Consider the following 20,442-nt stretch of genomic DNA (forward strand, 5'->3'; position numbering starts at 1 on the left):
AGGTTTACAGGGAGGAGGCAAGAAAGTGGGGGTCGAAAGGGAAAATAAATCATCCATGATCAAATATCAGAGCAGATTTGATGGGCCAAATGGCCTAATACCACTTTTATGATTTAAGGTCTGATTGACAGGGTAGAGTTTAAGGAACTACTCCTACTTCCAAATTCATCAATCATGATTTCTGCAAGACTCAGTTTTGAATAGTACAAAGTTTGTATTTAACTATCTGTTATTTCCCACAGCCACAACAGAAACGCTGAGTAATTCCGCTATATTCTACATGTGCAATTGAGGGAAGAAACAAGATGATTTGGCAGATTAATATGTGCTTCTGAAACTGATGCAGCGGACAGGACCTCAGGTTCTTGGATCACTGGGATCTTTTCTGAGGGAGGTATGACATATTCAAAAGTGATGGGTTGCACCTGAACCTGCGGGGATCAATATTCTCGCAGACAGGTTGGTTCGAACTGCTGGGGAGGGTTTAAACATTTGGCAGGGGGTTGGTACCTCAGTGAAGGGACTCAGGAAAGGATAGATGGTTAAAAAAAAAAGCAAAGATAGCGTGCAGTCAGACTGTCAGGAAGGGCAAGCAAAAGATAGGACAAAATTGCAGCTAGCTGGGTGAGTATCAGTGCATTTAAGGATGCAGAATCAAAAGGGGTAGTAAATACAGTACTCAATGTTTTATATCTCAATGCACGAAGTATAACAAATATAGAGGATGATCTTGTTGCACTTTTACAGATTGTCAGCTATGATGTTGCAGTCACTGAATCATGGCTCAATGATTGTTGTAGCTGGGAGATGTATGTCCAAGGTTACACATTATATCAGAGGGTTAGGAAGGTAGGCAGAGCGGGTGGCATGGCTCTATTGGTAAAGAATGGCATCAAATCAGTAGAGAGATGTGATATAGGATTGGAAGATGTTGAATCCTTGTGCATTGAGTTAAGAAACTTCAAGGGTAAGTGGCAGTTATATACAGGCCTCCAAATAGTAGCTAGGATGTGGACTACAGAGTACATGGGAAATAGAAAAGGCATGTCAAAAGGGCAATGTTATGATAGTCATGGGAGATTTAACATGCAGGTCGATTGGAAAAATCAGGTTGGTAATGGATCTCAAGAGAGGAATTTGTTGAATGTGCACGAGATGACTTTTTAGAGCAGTTGTCATTCAGCCTACTAGAGCATCAATTATACTGGATTGGGTGTTATGTAATGAACTGGAAGCAATTAGGGAGCTTAAGGTAAAGGAACCCTTAACAGCCAGTGATCACAATATGATTGAGTTCAACTTGAAACTTAATAGGGAGAAAGTAAAAGTATAACGTAGCAATATTTCAGTGGGGTAAAGGAAAATACAGTGGTATGAGAGAGGAGTTGACCAAAGTAAATTGGAGATGCTGGCAGGGCTGACAGCAAAACAGCAATAGTTTGGATTTCTAAGAAAAAAAAGATAGATGTATTTCAAAAACAAAGAAATGCCCAAACAGCAAAATAGTACAACATGACAGAATAAAGAGAGTGCATACAAAACAAAAATTGGCAGGAAGACAGAGGATTGGAAAGCTTTTAAAAACCTGCAGAAAGCAACTAGAAGAATCATTAGGAGAGAAAAGATGAAATTTGAAAGCAAGCTAGTAAACAATATCAAGGTGGATAGAAAAAGCTTTTTCAAGTATATAAAAAATAAAAGAGCACAAGAATGATTACAAATGAGGTCAGAGAAATAATAATAGGGACAAGAAAGTGGCAGATGAACTAATTGAGTACTTTGCACCAGTCTTCACTGTGGAAGACACTAGCTGTGCACCAGGTGTTGAAGGATGAGAGGGAAGAGAAGTGAGTGCAGTTACTATTATAATGGAGAAGGTGCTCAAAAAGCTGAAAGACCTAAAGGTGCATAAGTTACCTGGATCAGATAACCTGCACTCTAGGGTTCTGAAAGAGATAGCAGTACAGAATGTAGAGGCATGAGTAATGATACTTCAAGAATCATTGGACTCTGGCATGGTTCCAGAGGACTGGAAAATTGCAGATGTCGCTCCACTCTTTAATAAAGGAGGAAGGCAGTATAAAGGAAATTAGCCTGATCTCAGTGGTTGAGAAGATTTCAGAGTCAATGAAGGATGAGGTTATGATGCACTTGGTTACAGTATATGATAGGACGAAGTTAATATGGTTTTCTTAAGGGGATATCTTGCCTGATGAATCTGCTGGAATTCTTCACAGAGATGACAAATCAGATAAAGAGGATGCAGTGGATGTTGTATAATTGGACTTTCAGAAGGTCTTCGACAAGGCGCCACACGTGAGGATGCTTACCAAGTTAAGAGCTGTGGTATTACAGGAAATTTGCCAGCATAGTTAGCACACTGTCTGATTGGTAGGAGACAGCAAGTGGGAATAAAAGGATCCCTTTCTGGTTGGCCACCAGTGACGTGGTGTTCCGCAGTGGTCCGGGTTGGGACTGCTTCTTTTTATGCTGTATTTAAATGATTAAGATGATGGAATAGATGGCTTTGTTGCTAAGTTGGCAGGAGATTCGAAGATTAGTGGAGGAGGAAACAGTGTTGAGGAAACAGGAAGGCTGTAGAAGAACTTAGACAGATTAGGAGAATGGGCAAGCAAGTGGCAAATTAAATACAATGTTGGAAAATGCATGATCATGCACTTCAGTAGTAGAAATAAATGTGCAGACTATTTTCTAGACAGGAAGAAAATCCAAAAATCTGAGATGCAAAGGGACTTAGGAATCCTTGTGCAGAACACCCAAAGGGTTAAGACCATAAGACATAGGAGCAGAATTAGGCCAGTTGACCCATTGAGTCTGCACCACCATTCAATTATGGCTGATCATTTTTCCCTTCCTCAACCCCATTCCCCGGCTTGCAGGTTGAGTTGGTGGTGAGGAAGGGAAGTGCAATGTTAGCATTCATTTCAAGAGGTCTAGAGCTCAAGAGCAGAGATATGACAGTGAATGCTTCACCTTGAGTATTGTGAACAGTTTTGGGCTCCTCATCTAAGCAAAGATGTGCTGGCACTGGAGAGGGTTCAGAGGAGATTCACAAGGGCAATTCAGGGAATTAAAGGGTTATCATATGAGGAACGCTTGATGGCTCTGGGCCTGCACTTGCTGTAATTTACAAACGTTTGTAGAAGGATAAGGTAGAGGAATCTCATAAAAAACCTTTTGAATGTTTAAAGACCTAGAAAGGTAGATGTGGAAAGGATGTTTCCCATAGTGGGGGATTCTAGGACAAGAGGCACAGCCTCACATTAGAAAGGTATCCATTTAAAACAGAAATGCAGAGAAATTTCTTTAGAAAGAGGGTGGTGAATTGGTGGAATTTGTTTCCACAGGCAGCTATGGAGGCCAGGTCATTGGGTGCATTTAAGGCAGAGATTGATAGGCTCTTGATTGGCCACGGCATCAAAGGTTACAAGGAGAAGGCCAGGGAGTGGGGCTGAAGAGGGGGAAAAAAGATCAGCCATGACTGAATTGTGGAGCAGACTCCATGGGCCAAATAGCCTAAATCTGCTCTCATGCGTTATGGTATTTTGAAGCTATCCCCAATTCTGGAGAGGCTAGTGCCCATGATTGAGCAGGCAGAATTTACAACTTGCTGCAGCTTTCTCTGATTCTGTGCGATGGCTGCTCTATACCACACAGTGATGCAACCAGTCTGGTATGTAAATCAAGGCACAAACCTCAGGGGATTCAAGGCCAAAGGTTGTGCTATACTGCCACTCACTGGATTGTCCCTTACTGATTTAGAAGTGACAGAGCACGAGACAAGGATGGTTCCCAAATCACAATAACCACACCTTTCAAAGAAAAAGGTGGACAAGAAATTAGTAGCTCTCTTTGCAAGTTAGTGATTTGATACAATTCTTGGAAAAGTCAAAAGAGTTAAGAGGTGTTTTTGCAGGCAAATTGAATAAACTGAAATACCAAGATAATGTGTGGTGCAACAATTTACCATTACTGTGTCAGGGCATCTGGAGGAGTATGAATATGAGGGGCATACCAGCAAAAAATAACTCAGAAGTGAAATGGGACGCCAGGTATTACTGTGCCATCAGAAAAAAATGAGACTGCACAGAAAGATATTAGGTCAGCATTAAGAGATATGGATGGATTAAGAGGGTTTCTAGAGAATCTATTTTACAATAGTCTGATGGATTTCTGCACCTTTTTCGATTTTCATTACCTTTCCCAATCCAGCAACAGGGACATCGTCTCTCAACTACAGCAGTTTCTAAAGTCATGTCACTCATCCCAAGTTGCCAGATTGTAGCTTCCATTTACCCCATCCCTGTCAGAGCCAGCATTCCCAGAATCCTCAAGGCAGTGGCTTTGACTTTTAACGTATCGTTACCTCCCCAAATCCTCCCTCCCACAAAGGCCACAGCAAGAGAAACATCAAAAGGATAGAACGCCCGGCCGTCTGGATGCTTGGTCCTCCTTCTCGGCTCGAGGGCCCGTCGGGCTGTATGAATCGATCCTCACCAGGGGCTTCTTGCCTGCCGTCTGGACCCCGCCGTCCACATCCGCTCTCGCCCGCCACAGTGGCCAAGGTATTCTGCTGCTTTGGGAGGAGAAGGGGTTGGGGGAGGGGTGGTGGAAGTGGTGGGTTTGGGACAGGGCCAGTGGGAAGGACAGTGCGGTCTTTCGCAAGGTCTTCCGGAAACACTGAGAGACCCTGGAAATCAGTGGACTGCACTCCCAAACTCGTCTTGTTCAGTGTCATGGAGCAGATGGGGCGGGGGGAAATTGCACGTGTTTGGGATGAGGAGGGAATGGAGGTGGGGGGGGGGAAGCGAGCTGCTGTTGATGGCGGTCAGCCACACTCCGATTTTTTTTTTACCCCCAGATAAGCTCCAACAATGTAGCTCAGTGAATTAAATTTCAATTTAAAAAGTATCCCATTTGGGTTTACTTGTGGGCTCTCAGGTTTGAGTTACATAGGCAGGATCTGGCAAATAACTAGTGCACTAGACTAGCTGCAGGGAAAACGGGTCACCTTCCTAAGGGCAGGAGGAGATGTGTGGTGGCACTGATGTCAATGAATATAATGAGTTCCGTCTGCATGTTATGCTTGATACTTTATCAGAAAGCCTTTTGCCTCTTTCGTTTCACTGCATCTACCCTGTGACGGCTGGGGAGAGGACCTGTCTCTATCTACCTTGTGTGACCGGCAACTTGTAAAGGAGGTGGGGGGGAGGGGTTTTCCCGTAATGTCTTCCGCATCTGATGGCTCCTCACTCAGGAAAGAAAAACCAAGTATCTGTCTCCTCCAACCTAAACTCAATCTGACTGCCTCTGAGGAAGTTATTTTTTTTTGGATCTGCTTCCAAGAGGCTGCCTGCATTATATTGTACCGGCCAGCGTAAGTTGGAGGCAATCAAGGCCGAGAAACAAAAAGCTAGAAGTATAATTACATCTTGCATGAACTTGCGGCAAACTGGACGAATCTCCTTGCTTAAGGTGGCACTGAACATCATGACCTGCTTTTCATGAGGGGTCATGCGAAAGATTTCCTGGACATCTCGACGCATGTCTGAAAAACAGCAGCACATGGGAGAGAGGACAGCGGGAAAAGAAATTAGTTTAGCACATTCAGTGCGAAAGGCCGCAATGTATGTTTACGCTGCACTCCTGTATTTCATAAACAGAAGTGCATTTCATTCTATTCAGTCTAATCTGAAATTCCCACACTAAATATTCCCTACAGTGGTTCAGATTCTTCTAATTATTACATGCCCGTCAATGAGATAATGAAGTGCATCATTTGCATTAACAACCAACAACCCAAGGATGTACTGGGGGCAGCCTGCAATTGTTGCCACACATCCTGGACCAACATAGAATGCCCACAGAACAACACAAGCAACAATAACAACAGAACAGCAGCAAAACAAGCCCTTTTCCTCTCTCCCACCCACCACATACACAATCAGGCCAATCCCAGGGTAGGATGTCCTTTCCACATTGCCATTAGTGGCCTGCAATTCTACCTCTCAAATAGAATGGTACAGCACAGGAACAAATTTCGCCCCACGATGTTGTGCTGAACTAATTACATTAGCAATCAAATGCCAAATGAACTAATCCCTTCTGCCTTCACAATGTCCATATAACGCACATTCATGCGCCTTTCTAAGAGCCTCTTAAACTCCTGTACCGAATTTGCCTCTACCACCACCCCCCCAGGGAATGAGTTCCAGGCACTCACCATTCTCTGAGTTAAAAAAAAAAGCTTGTCCGTCACAGTTCCTCTAAATTTAGCCTCCCCCCTTACCGAAATGCATGCCCTCAGATATTAGACATTGGGGACAATTTGCAGCCAACCAACATGTGTTTCAGAGTAACCAGGGAGACCCCCATGCTGTCTCAGAGGGAAGGAGAAAACTCCAAACAGATAGTACTGGAAATCAGGTGGGAATGGGAAGCCCATCGACTCTATTGAGACTGCCTAATACTCTCTTCAAACCTCCCAACCTTTCTCCCCAGTCTTCTAGTCATAGTCACAGAGTAATATAGAACATGAAACTCCAGACCTTTCAGCTCAATTCATCCATGCCAACCCAAGCTTGTCCCATATTCCTCTGAACCTTTCAAACCAGGTACCTGTCCAAGTGTTAAGCACAAGAGGTTCTGCAAATGCTAGAAATGTTGAGCAACACTCACAAATCACTGAATAAACTCAGTGAGACAGTCAACATTCATAGAGGGGAATAATCAGTCAACATTTTGGACAGAGAAACTTCATCAGGACTTGTCATTCCAAGTTATTTGTAAGCTATTATTACGTGGAAACCTGCATCTCTGCTTCCCTTTAAATCCAGAGATTTCGTTCAATACTTTCAACTGAGCATTATTCATTGAGTCACCACTGGAGAGGAGTGTCCAAATTGACTGTCAGATATTGTTAAACCGGGCTCCCATTGGGCTCACGGTTAGCTCCCTGAGAGAAGGATAGAGGAGGTGGAGATACCACTCTATAGCAGTTAACCAACATTACTACACACCCACTCGCTGGCTTCCCTTCTCCATGAACCATCTCCTCTACATCTTCTTCACAAGTTGTAAGAAGCCATCACACTACCTAGCAGGTAGCCCACTACCACTCATGCCTAATGGATAAGCTGCCCTGCAGAGATCTGCTGCCCACCCCCTACAACGGGCCGCTGGGACCCTCAAGGAAATGGAAGCTCACCGAGCTGCTCCAGCATCTTGTCGCATTCGTCCAGGATGAAATGCTTGATGTGCTTGAGGTTCAGGGACTTGTTGCGAGCCAGTGCCAGAATCCTGCCCGGGGTGCCCACCACTATGTGCGGGCAGTTCTTCTTCAGCAGCTCCTCGTCCTTCTTGATGGAGAGCCCACCAAAAAACACAGCAACCTGTGGCAGACAAGAGAAGCGCAGTGAGCCGGGTCCTCTAGCGGGGGATGGAGGGTGGTCACTGCAGTTCAGAATGAGCCTTATGAAAGTGAAAGAGCAAATGGCACTGAAACAGGGTCTGCAAGCCATGCTGATCAACAACCACCTATTTACACTACAGGTTCTCCCCCAGGTTACAGACTCCAGATTAATGAACTGCCTGTACATACAGGTGAGCACTTGGAAAATCATGCAGTGCAAATGAAGTTAAAAATGTAGTGATATTCAGAAATTAACTGGTTAGACTGGAATGTATAGAGATGTGCACACTGTGCATTTTCTCACAGCTATGGTAAGGCAGACCCACAAGTCCCACACCTCCAGGTTTGAGAACAGTTTCTTCCCTTCAACCATTCGGCCTCTTGAAATAACCTGACAACCTATCAACCTCTGTTTTGGAACGTTATGTCCACACGTTGCACTGCAACTTACTTGTTTGTTATTTGTGTTCCTTTGTGCAATATTTGTGTACACTATGTTTTTTATGAACTTAGAAGAATGAGGGGGAGAATCTTATTGAAACTTACTGAACATCAAAGAGCCTAGAGAGTGGAAATGCAGAGGATGTTTCCAGTAGTGGAAGAGTCTAGGACCAGAGTGCACAGATTCAGAATATAAGGACATCCCTTTAGAAAAGATATTAGGAAAAATTTCTTTAGCTAGAGGGCAGTGGAATTATTTGCGACAGATGGCTGTAGAGGCAAAATCATTGTGTATATATAAAGCACAGGTTGATGGCTACTTAATTTATAAGGGCTTCAAAATTAAGTGGAGATGAAAGAGAATGAGACTAATTAGCCATTATCAAAAGGTGGACCAGACTTGATGGGCTGAATTGCCAAATTCTGCATTGTCTTATGGTTTTATGTTTTTCTTGTGAATGCTGCTTATTTGTGCATATGATGCTGCTGCAAGCAGGTTTTTCATTGCACCTGTGCGTACGTGCACTTGTGTACATAACAATAAACTCCACTATGAGCTGCAGGAATCTTTTTTTCCCCTTCTTTTACTGTAATTGCTGGTATGGCAAAAACAATCATCACAAGGAATTCTTTATCTTAGTTATTAGTGGGTAGGGAGTGGGGTTAGGACTCTTTGGACTTCTGTGTGGATAGGTACATGGATAGCATCAGAAACATAGAGTACTCCACACCAGCCATTGTTCAAGGGGAATCCCTGACAGGCTTTACCTTTTGTTAAATGTTTTTCTTGATGTTATTAGTTATAACTACTTTGCACGCCTTTTCTCTTCAATTAACATCCTCCCAGATCTGAAACAACCTCCCAGGTCCTACAATCCTATCTTACAAGGGATATGAATTCTGATAAAGTGACCTGACTGTAATTTTGTAAGGTCTTAGTGACACCAGTCTCAGCGTTGTCTATGATACAGCACTCTGTGCTTAGAAAGTATTTTCATTTAGAGAATGTACAAATGTTTGCAGGAACAATTCTGGAGTTGAGAGCACAAATCAGGAGACTGGTTCCCTGGAATTCTCCGCAAAGTTGGGAACTATCCTTATGTGAAAACATATCTGCATTGCTTCATCAGTGCCGGGTCTAAATCTCATGAGCGCTAGCTGACAGAGCATCAACTGTAGTCTAGTCTTCATGGAAAGGTACAAGGTGGGTGGGTTTAGCTGGGGAACAAGTGGTGCAGGCCAGTATATTAACTTATATAGATGATTTGGATGTGACTGTACAAAGAAGGTTAAAGAAGGATGATACTATCTCAAAAATTACAATGGGATCTGGTTCAGTTGGGTAAGCGGTCTGAAGATTGACAAATGGCTCTCAATTCAGATAAATACAATGAGTTGTATTTTGTGATATCAAACCTGGCTATAACTTGTATAAAGAATGGCCGGGCTCTAAGGAGTGTCGTTGAACAGAAGAACTTTGGAGTACAAGTATGTAGTTCACAGAAAGTGGCATCACATGTAGGCGAGGTAAAGCTGGTGTTTGCCACACTGGCCTTCATCAGTCAGGGCACCAAGCACAGGAGTCGAGTCACCATAGTGCATTTGTACAAGATCTTGGCAAAGCCGCACTTGTAGTATTGTGTATACTATAGTACCTGGTTATAGGAAAGACTATGTTAAACTGGGAGGAGTGCAGAGAAGATGCTGCCAGGGCTCGAGGGCCTGAGTTATGGAGAGATGTTGAAAAGGCCCGGACTTTATTCCTTTATTCCTTGGAAAGTAGGAGAAGATTTGGTGGGGGGGGGGGGGGGGGAGAGAAAGGAAGTGGTACCTTATAAGGTGCAGAAAATCTTGAGAGGTATATGACAGATAAGATGAATGCACAGACTCCCACTACCCACCGGGAAGTGGAAATAAAAGCCAGATTTAAGATGCTTGGTGAAAGATTTAAAAAGGACCCAAGGGGCAATTTTTCCATATGGGGGGTGGTGGGTATGTGGAATGAGCTGCCAAAGGAATCAGTTGAGGCAGGTGACATTACGACATCTAAAAGTCATTTTAAGTACAAAGTACAAAGATAGGAGGTGTTAAGAGGGATACAAGATAAAACATGGGCAAACTGAGGTGGGCATCTAGGTCAGCATGAACGAGCTGGGCTGAGGTGCTCATGACTGTGTTGTATTACTCTATGACTCTCATGGAAACGTCCTTGACTGTTTTCTCTTACCTTCACGCTTGGCATGTACTTTGAGAACCGCTCATACTCCTTGCTGATTTGGAAAGCCAGTTCTCGAGTGTGACACATCACCAGGACTGAAATCTAACCACAGATAAACAATTACCATCCCTGATACAGAAGCAGCTTCAGAAACCGATTTAAGCGTGGTAGCATGTTGTGCACAATTTATATCTCCGAGCAGCAGCTGCTCTAACAAGGCAAGGTACGGGAAGCAATAAAGTTAACACTCATGGAAAACTACAAGCAAGGTCAATAAGGTTGTAACTAAAACATAAAAGTTTAACAAAAGGTAACTCTACAAAGAAAGCAAGCAGCCTTACTGTCCGGTATGAGAGATGATCTTTTTCCATCTTCTATTTATTATAAAGCACCAATACACACCTCTGAATCAGGTTTAATTGTCATTAATAGATAGATGCTTTATTGATCGCAAAGGGAATTACAGTGTCTCGGTAGCATTACAAGTGCACAGATATAAATAGTAAAAGAGAAGTAGAAAGAATAAAAACTAAATTATCACAAATAGTCAAACAGGAGGTGGGGGGAGGGGGGGTGCCCACTTCCCCAGCTATAGGTTGACTCATTATAGAGCCTAATGGCCGAAGGTAAGAATGACTTTATACAGCGCTCTTTGATCTTGAAGTTTGCTGTTTTATGACAGCAGTACAGTGCAAACATGGAAATTACCATAAGTTATAAAGTAATAGTGCAAGTGATGAATAATATGAATAAATGGTATCAAAGGTTACAGGGAGGAGGCCTAGGAAGGGAAAAAAGGATCAGCCATGATTGAATGGCAGAGCAGACTTGATGGGCCAAATGGCCAAATTCTGCTCCTATGTCTTATGGACTTCTGAGATAGAGTTCAGGAACCACTATTCCAACTCAGGGGGCTGTATTTTATGGGATTTGATAAGACTTTCAGGTAAGGGAGCAATGGGAATCTTGGGGTGGTTATAGACAAATGTGTATTTCATGCTTAGAAATCAGGAACGGATGCAGTCCACCTGGACTTTGGAGCCTGCTGTGCCATTCATAATCACTACAATCTTCCTTAATAGGAGGGCATTCATCCGATCGTGTCCATAACGACGCTCAGACAGAATCCCACTCGCCTACTTACATTCCGGCAACCTGTTCTCCCTCCCAACCATCGAACCTCTACTGATCCTCCTGCCACCCACCTACACTAGGGACAACATTCAGACAGCCAAACTGGAGGAGGCAGGGGTTCCCATGTGAAAAACCATGCAAACTCCACACAGTCAGCACCAGAGTCCAGAATTGATCTGGGACACTGAGACCAGGAGGTAGCTACTGGACAAGTCATACCTGATCTTTTATTTAAATATCATATTCCCATTACCTCCAAATACCACTGATTCCTGCGGTTTATAATCTATCCATCACCTTCTTAAAAGTGTTTAGCAACTTGGCCTCTTTCTGTGGCAGAGAATTTTACTGCCTTAATTTTCTGGCTTGAGAAATTTCTGGTCTAGGTCTTAAACCGTATCCTCGGTCTGTGATTCACAGTCATACAGCACAGAACAGGCCCTTCGGCCCAACTCATCCATGCCATCAATGATACCTATCTAGGTTAGTCCTATTTGCAAATGTTTTGCCCTATCCCTTTAAATTGTTCCTATATTACACCTGAGCAATCTTTTCAATATTGTTACACCTGCTTCCCTCACTGGATCTGACAGTTCATTCCAACTACGGATCACACACTGTGTGGAAAACCTTATCCCTTGGATTGTTTTTAAATTACTTCTCCCTCATTTTAAACTTGGGCTCTCCACACTGGGAGTAGAAAGACTGTGACCACCTACACCTCTTGATTTTAAAACCCTTCTAAGGTGACCCCTCAGCCTCCTTCGCTCCAAGGAAAACAGTCCCAGCCTACCCCATCTCTCCTTACAACTCCAGCCCTCAGTCCAGCAACATCCTTTCTGCCACTTGAAATTCTCCCATGCCAGGGAAAGCACCCTCCCTGTAACATTTTGCGCAGTTAGTTTGTTGATATTGTACGAATCATTGTGAGAGCCTCTACCCACGAGCGAGTGCTGATTTCCACAGCCAACAGGATACTCACTTGGCCTGTGACAGGTTCGAGCTGTTGTAGAGTGGCCAAGACGAACACCGCTGTCTTTCCCATGCCAGATTTGGCCTGGCACAACACATCCATGCCCAGAATCGCTTGAGGAATACACTCGTGTTGCACTGGAAGGCAAAAGTGACAATGAATAGAGGTAAGGGGGAGCCAGATTAAAAACGTGGCCTCTTGACCAAGAGCTTACAAGTGTTCCAAACGTTGGAGCCATGCTTTTGTCTGTGGGTTTAATATCATTATACCCACGCATGCAGTTCACTGAGATAGGTCTTGTAAATTAACTTCTTGACATAGTGAGTTAAGCGCTGTTTCCTGATCAAACAAGCCTCACTTTTGATTTTTCAACTCTACCAGATGTTCGCAGAGCTTCCCTCCTACTTTCTGGTCAGAATGAGAATCAGGTTTATTAGCGCTCTCATTGGTCGTGAAATTCTTTGTTTGCAACAAATTATATTGAGGGATTAATTTACAAAATCTATTTCAGTGAACTGAATACTAAGCAACAAATCGAAACCATATATCCAACATTCAGACCACTTGCTAGCTCTTTCTCACCAAGGGCACACTTAATGTTGCATCCTCCCATTAAAGATCGTCATACATACAGTAAAATGTGACACAGAGTGGGGTGAGCTGCAACATAGTGAGAAATCCAAGGGTGTGCCTATGTCTACAGTGGTTTCAATCTTACAAATATCACAAAGGGGTTTACAAAGCTAAGATGAACCACCAGAAAAGTGCTTGTGAGCCAGGAATGGAATGTCTGTTGAGGTAGATCAAAGGCTTTAAGGTTCAATTTATTGTCAAAGTGTGAATATACAACTCTGAAACTTGTCTTCTCCAGATAGCCATGAAATACAGAAAGACCATGGGTGTTGAAGAAAGTAAAGACATCAACTCCCTCCAGCAAAAAGCAAAACTCGCACACCCCAAAATACCCCTGCAGCTAAAAACAGCCGCCATAACAATCCCTGACCCTCTCCCTCGCAGAACAGAGTAACAGTAGCTCCAATCCTGCAACTCTTGCACACAAAAATTAACAGGTCACCTCCCGCTAATCATCCACAAGAAAGAAACTGAAGGAAACCAATATAAACTATAGTCTAATAATCAGATAAATCTCAGAACATAGGAATCATCTTTTTGTCTGCATATGTGGAGAGCAGCCACACAAACTCAGTCCTTCCGTAAAGAGTGACCGCCGACCCGGGTCCTAATGCCGTTGACCTGGCTACTGAACTGGCTGCTGACCGTCTCTGCTGGGAGCCATCATCGACCTCTTCCACATTCACCTTGATGCTTCAGTCTTCCTTGCTGCTTCTAGATGGAGTCGTTCATAAACTCACGTCTTTTCCACGAGTCAGCTTGTGTTCTCAGACCTTTTCACCCCCCCACCCCATCTCTAATTTCCACGAGGTAGGTCTCCATTCACAGCATAGCGCTGGATCCTTTGATCGAGTTCCAAACTGTATATCATAGGCTCCACCAGTTTCCATAACACAAACAAAACTAAAAGAAAAGTGGAAGTTGTAGAAAAAGAGAAATAATTGAACAGATTTGCAATCTGAAAGATATCGCCAAAAGAATCATTGTTTGGTGGCGCCATCTTGACCAGAATATCAAGAGGCAATGTTCTGAAATGGCAGGAAGATACAAGACGAAGCTACTGTGTGGAAAAAATTACCAGACTATTGGATTAAAACAAACCTGATAATATTTTTCTCACTGATTCACACTTGGCACCCAAATCTAATGGGTGACAAGACTTTTTTTTCCAAGAATGTACTTTACTCATTACGTGCACATTAAATGCAATCAGAATATGACTTTCCATACGGTTATTGTACTGCAGATACACTTCATTCCCTCGCAGCACATCAATGCCAGTTGATATACCCTGCCCAGATATTCCTCCCATCATTTTTATCTCTATCTATGCTTCAATGAATAGCATAATGCTACTACAGCACCAGTGCCCCAAGTTCAATTCCTGCCACTATCTGTGAGGAGTTGGTACGTTCTCCCTGTGATCATGTGAGTCTCCTTCCACAGTCCAAAGACATACAAGTTAGTAATTACAGGTTAATTGGTCATGACTACAGCGTAGATCTCTTGGACCAGAAGTGCCTGTTACCATGCTGTATCTCTAAATTAAATTAAATTCTCATATTATACACCTCTATCTCCGGGCAGATGGGGCTCGTTAACCACGGATGGTAGCTCATCTAGGAGAGGGAAAACTCTGATTTCAAACCTCGGCTGCCTTGCGGTTATACTTGCTCACGGAAACCCTGAGGAAGAGTCTGGAGTCGGATTCTCGAAGGCAGCCGACTGCTGTACCCAGCACTGGTACGGCAACTCCTGCGATGCTGCTGGCACCAAACCGTATCGACTCGTCGTTCCTTTGGACCTGTCATCAGCATGGAGAGGGGGGTCCCACTGCATGGGCAACTCTGCCCTGGCTTGCACCCTGCAGAGGCCTCCAGCTTCAACCAGAGGCGCAGTACCCATGGTCAATCACGACCGACGGAGGCCACACACACACGCGTGCGCACATCTCTATCAAGTCACCTCTTATCCTCCTTTGTTCCAAAGAGAAAAGCCCTATCTCGCTCAATCTATCCTCATGAAACACATTCTCTAATCCAGGCAGCACCATAGTAGTGTAGTTGTAAAAGCACTAACGAAGTGGAGTTCAGAGTTCATTTGCGGCGCTGCACATAAGAAGTTTGTACATCATCCCTCCATTCCAAAGATCAACCAGTTAGTACATTAATTGGTAACTATACATCGTCCTGTGATTAGGCCAGGGTTACTGGGTGGCGTGGCTTGTTAGGCCAGAAAGGCCTGTCCTGCAACTTGTTGCTACATAAATAAATAAATAAACTTCCTCTGCACCCTCCCTAAGTCTTCCACAGCCTTTCTGTAATGAGGTGACCAGAACTGAACACAATACTCCAAGTGTGGACTAACCAGTCTTATAGAGCTGCAACATTACCTCAAGAGTCTTGAACTCAATCCCCCAACTAACAAAGGGCAAGAAACCACACATCTCCTTGACCATCCTATCAACTTGTGTTGGAACTTCAGGACATCTTTAACTTGGAGACTGAATTTATAATGGAACAATTAATAGCAGAGAGCTAGGCCATTCAGCCTGCTCTATGCTTGCTGGTTACAGAAGAATTATTGAGGCTCACCCCACTTTCCAGCTCTCAGTCCAAAGCTCTGCAGATTACAGCTTTAAGCATTCATTTTAATAAAATGATAGTATGTAACAAGAGAGCAGTCCCTCCCCCACAGTGGGAAACCCGTACACCTGCCAGAGATCTTGTTCAGATGCCTGTCTATGACTCACTCTGGCCCTCGCAATGAAAGGTGTCCCGCCATTAGGTACCTTCAGAGGGGTGCTCGAAGCCGCAATCAACAATCGCACGCAACAGCTCTGGTTTCAGCAGGAAGTCTCGGAAACCCGAGCTGTGTATGGACACGTAGGAGCCCTTCACATCCTTCTTAAGGGGTGCCTCCGAGGCGTCGCCTGCTGCCTGGTTCTCCACCTCGTCATCTTCATAATCCAAGAGCTCATTGTCCACGTCGTTCTCTGCCATTTTGCACTGTGAAGTGCTCCCGAGTTGTGCTAAAACATAGACAGAACATAGCGCTTGTTACTCCGGCAGCCCAATGTCTCTTCCATGCCACAACAATTAAGGTATAAGACCTAGAAGCAGAATTAGGACATTTATCCCATCGAATTTGCCTCACCATTTGTACGCTGATTTATTTCCCCTCACAATCCCATTCTTCTGCCTTCTCCCTATAACCTTTGATTCCCTTGCTAATCAAGAACCTATCAACCTCCGCTTTAAATATAACCAATGACTTAGCCTCCACGAGCAAAAGAGAACCACCTTTTAAATCTACTCCTCATCCTTTTTTCTCCAGTCCTGCCTGAAACATCGACTGTACTTTTCTTCCATGGATGCTGCTGAGTGTGTGACTTGGCCTCTAGATTGTCCTTGTATTCTGAGGCTGTGTCCTCTGGTCCTAGACCCTTACTCTGTTTGAAATCATCTTCTCCACACCCACTTTATCTACACTGTTCGATATTCAGTAAGTTTAAATGATATTCCCCATTCTTCAAAATTCCTGCGAGCTTCCAGCCCAGAGTAATCAAATAATTCTCATATGTTAATTCTACAATTTTCAAGCCATTTTGCCCATTGAACAACACTGAATCCTAGCAGAACATTTCGACAATTACATTCTACTGCTTTATCTTTCATAACCCTGTAATCTAACCTCTCTCATGCCTTTTAATGACATATGTGATTCTACAACAGGAGGCCAAAGAAACTCAGCATGTCCCTTTCGACCTTTATCAATTTTTATCGAAGCACCCCATAAAGTATTCTATCTGGATGTATCACAGCTTGGTATGGCCGCTGTTCTGCATGTGACAATAAGAAACAGAAGCATTGTGGACACAGCTCAGCAAATCACAAAAATCAACCCCCCCCCCACACCACAGACTCTTTATACTTCTTGCTGCCTCAGTAAAGCAGCCAGAATTAGTCACTCCAGATAGTCTCCTCCTCTCCCATCAAGGAAAAGATGCAAAAGCCTGAAAGCATGAACCACCAGGCCCAAGGACAGCTTCTATCCCACAGTCATCACTCCCGAGTGGCCCTCTCGTTCAGTAAAATGGAATCTTGGTCTCAATCTACTATATCTCATTGTGATCTTGCACTTTGTATTTCATGCACTGCACTTACTCTGTAGATGTCACACTTTACACTGCATTGTTGTTTTACCTTGTTCTACCTCAATGCACCGTGGAATGATCTGATCTGTATGAGCAGTGCGCAAGAAAAGCTTTCACCACAAGTCATTATGCGACAATAATAAACCAATTATCGAGACAAAGATATTCACAGATGGAAAGATAACCAATGGTGACAGACAGAAGAGATTGTGCAAATGCTGTAAACCCTGAGCAATGCACATAAATGCTGGTGGAACTCAGCAGGTCAAGCTGCATTTATGTAGGGGAACAAACAGTACAGGACCCTTCATCAGGACTGGAAAGGGCCACCAAACCTGCCTGTGTCTCAGGGAACACAATTTTTGGCCTGTAAATGTTTAAGTATGATGAGATATTGTCTGTCCCTCTCTCCAGGGTGCTTTCCTGACTACTTGTCTCTGGAGCAACAATGTGCTGGAGTATCTCATAACTGAGCAGTACCTGTGGGAAGAAAGGAACGGCTGACAGTTCAGCTCAAAACCCTGCATCAGAGCAAGGTTTCCTAACCTGGGATAAAAGAGGTTAGGAACCCCTGCTCTAGAGTTTCTTAGTGTCCTACTAAAACAATCCTCTGGTGTCATGCATGCATAAAGAGAAATGGATCAATGGATCAATCAATGGATCAATCTCATTCATTCTGCTAGAGTCCCTCAACATTTTAAAGTCACAAAGGGAAACGCTAACACAATGGACTCACTTTCAATGACTCCAAAACTCATTCTCACTATTATTTATATTTTGTTCTTTTCATATTTGCATGTTGGTCGTTTGTTCATCTTTTACTTTTATTATTTCCTGTCAGTCGTCTTATGTACAGACACTCCTGTATGGATGTTCAATCAATGTATATAATAGATACATTTATTATGCTTTTTATCACTGTTTTTTGCTGCTGCATTGGATCTGGAGTAACAATTATTTTGTTCTTTTACATTTGAATACTAGAAATGACATTAAACAATCTTGAATCTTTTGTGTGTGTTTTTTCATTGACTCTATCATTTCTTTGAACTTATTGTGAATGCCCACAAGAAAATAAATCTCAGGGTAGTCATTGGCAATATACATTCTTTGACAAAGAATTTAAGGACGGAAGCAGGCCATTCAGCCCACCACATCTCTGCCGTCCTTCTTTTAATCCCATTTACCAGAACCTGGTCTGTTACCTTCCATATGCTGGCAATCAAGTGCTCAATTAAACCTTCCCTCAGCACATCTGCTCTAATCATCCCCATGGCAACACTCTCTATGCCAGGCAACATCCACAGGTGGAAAAGCTAATAGAATAATCTGCGGATACTGGAAATCCAAATAAAAATTACTGAAAACCCAGTTCAGGTCACTTTTCTCATATTTAGATGAAGCATCGTTCACTGTTGCTCTCTCCACAGATGCACTCACATTCCCAGTACTAATGAACTAATGATTATCCTGATCCTGTCAGCACCCCCCCCCCCCCCCCGTTCTCATCCACTTGATAACTCTCTCTGAAGCTCTGGCTCATTACCCACCACTCCCCAGACCCCTCAGCAACTCTCACTCAACCCATTTACCCAAACCTCTACAGCCCTACCCCAACCCCGATCATCAACCTCCGTCCCATCCCACATTTTCCCCCTCCGACACTCACTCTCTCACCTACTCCCTCTCTCTGGTCACCCCCATCCCACGGTTTCTCCCACCGACCCCTATTCCACCTCATGATCACATTCTGGTCCCCTCCACGACCCTCACCCACCTACTCAAAGTTCAAAGGAAATTTATTATCAAAGTAGCTACATGTCCCTCATCCCTCCCTCCCTTCTCCCCCCCCCCCCCGTTACCCAGTCGCCCCTCACTCACCCACTCCCTCTCTGGTATCCTGCCTCCCCGGTTCCCCTTTCCCACGGGTTTCTCCTCTCCGATGCTCCCTCTGACAGCAGCCCTCTCATCCCCGATAATACCCCCCCACCCCCTTGACCCTCTTCGGTCCCGCGATCCCGTCCCAAGCCCCCACGCCCGTCGTCTGGCAGCACCCCAACCCGCATTGAAGTAACCAAGACAAGAAAGGTGTCAGGCACATTGAGCTTGCCGTCAAAAGGCGGTGATGCCCGACTCCCACACACGGTCCGACACCCGAAGCTCCCGCGGCCTCCCGAGGGGCAGCTGCTAGCCTAATTTCCAGCTCCACGCGATCTGCGCAGGCGTCAGCACGGGCGCGCGGCGACCGGTCGCGCGCATGCGTGACACATCGTCTCTCGCACTCACCCTGGAGCGCTCATCCACAGTGCGCATGCGTTCTCCAGAATCTCCAGCTGCCACGGTCTGCCTGCCGGCGGCCCTGCGCATGCGTTCCCAAGGCGAGCTCGTTGAACCCCCCCCCCCGCCGCCAGCTAAAATGCGCACGCGTTCTCGGCTCCCTCGATCCTCCCCGTGGCCGGAGTTGCTGCCCTTCTCCGGTGACGGGCACGCGAGAATTGTAGCCCAGACTGAGACAGGACCAACGAGACTTTATATCTATACAAGGTAACAAGCACTGCCCGGCACGGTGGGCTACACCTCTCACCCACAGAAAATGCCTCGAGGTGAACGTGGAGTTGGATATCAAGATGTAGCAACAGAATTGGTTTATTCGGCCTATTGAGTCTGCTCTGCCATTCAGTGGTGGCTGACTTTTTTTACAAATTCATTCTCCCGCCTTCTTACTCTGCTTCGACTTCGACTACAGTGACTTGGCCTTCGCAGGTTTCCGTGGCAACAAATTCCACAGATTCACTGCCCTCTGGATGAAGACATTCCCCTTCATCTCAGTTCTAAAGGGACAATTCCGAGATTGTGGCGTTATCATAGACTCTCCTGCTAATGGAAATATACTCCCTCTCTATCCAGGCCTTTCAGTATCATACAAAATGCTGGTGGAACACAGCAGGCCAGGCAGCATCGATAGGGAGAATCGCTGTCGACGTTTCGGGCCGTCAGGGTCTCGGCCCGAAAACGTCGACAGCGCTTCTCCCTATCAATGCTGCCTGGCCTGCTGTGTTCCACCAGCATTTCGTGTGTGTTGTTGTTTGAATTTCCAGCATCTGCAGATTTCTTCGTGTTTGCTCTTTAAGTATTGTGCATGTTTTAATGAGATCACCCCCTTGACCTAAAGCACAGCAGAAAGTGGTTGGCTTTGTGCAATAAGAGGGATTGCAGGGAATTTTGAAATCTTGGGTGGAGGCCATCAATTCTCAAGACCAAATGTTGAGGCTCCACAAACAGTGGATGTTGGATGGGGTCTGGTATGAATGACGGGCTAAAATCTAAGAGTAGTGGTGAATTGTATGAGGATGAAAGAAAGACAACATGTATCATAGGGCTTTTTCACGTGGTTATAGGAAGGAAACCCAGAGGAGAATTTGTACATAGCAAACTCCTGCAAACAATAAGGAGTT

General features: G+C 44.5%; 1 protein-coding gene across 2 annotated transcripts in view; it reads right to left on the reverse strand.

The window, feature by feature from the left end:
* Positions 1–19,246, reverse strand: part of LOC132394579 (spliceosome RNA helicase DDX39B) — a 42,890-nt gene extending 23,644 nt beyond the window's left edge. Inside the window, exons 1-6 of one of the 2 annotated variants that reach the window (XM_059970892.1) lie at positions 19,098–19,230; positions 15,623–15,862; positions 12,208–12,335; positions 10,101–10,193; positions 7,229–7,412; positions 5,451–5,569 (exon numbers count right to left, since the gene is read on the reverse strand). In XM_059970892.1, coding sequence (XP_059826875.1) covers positions 5,451–5,569; positions 7,229–7,412; positions 10,101–10,193; positions 12,208–12,335; positions 15,623–15,833 — 735 coding nt within the window. In that variant the 5' untranslated portion in view covers positions 15,834–15,862; positions 19,098–19,230. Of the gene's footprint in view, positions 1–5,450; positions 5,570–7,228; positions 7,413–10,100; positions 10,194–12,207; positions 12,336–15,622; positions 15,863–19,086 lie in introns of both variants that reach the window. The other variant, XM_059970891.1, reaches the window with a different exon arrangement.
* Between the last annotated feature and the right edge of the window lie 1,196 nt (positions 19,247–20,442).

The sequence above is a fragment of the Hypanus sabinus genome, chromosome 5 (genome assembly GCF_030144855.1).
Source record: "Hypanus sabinus isolate sHypSab1 chromosome 5, sHypSab1.hap1, whole genome shotgun sequence".
Classification (NCBI taxonomy): domain Eukaryota; kingdom Metazoa; phylum Chordata; class Chondrichthyes; order Myliobatiformes; family Dasyatidae; genus Hypanus; species Hypanus sabinus.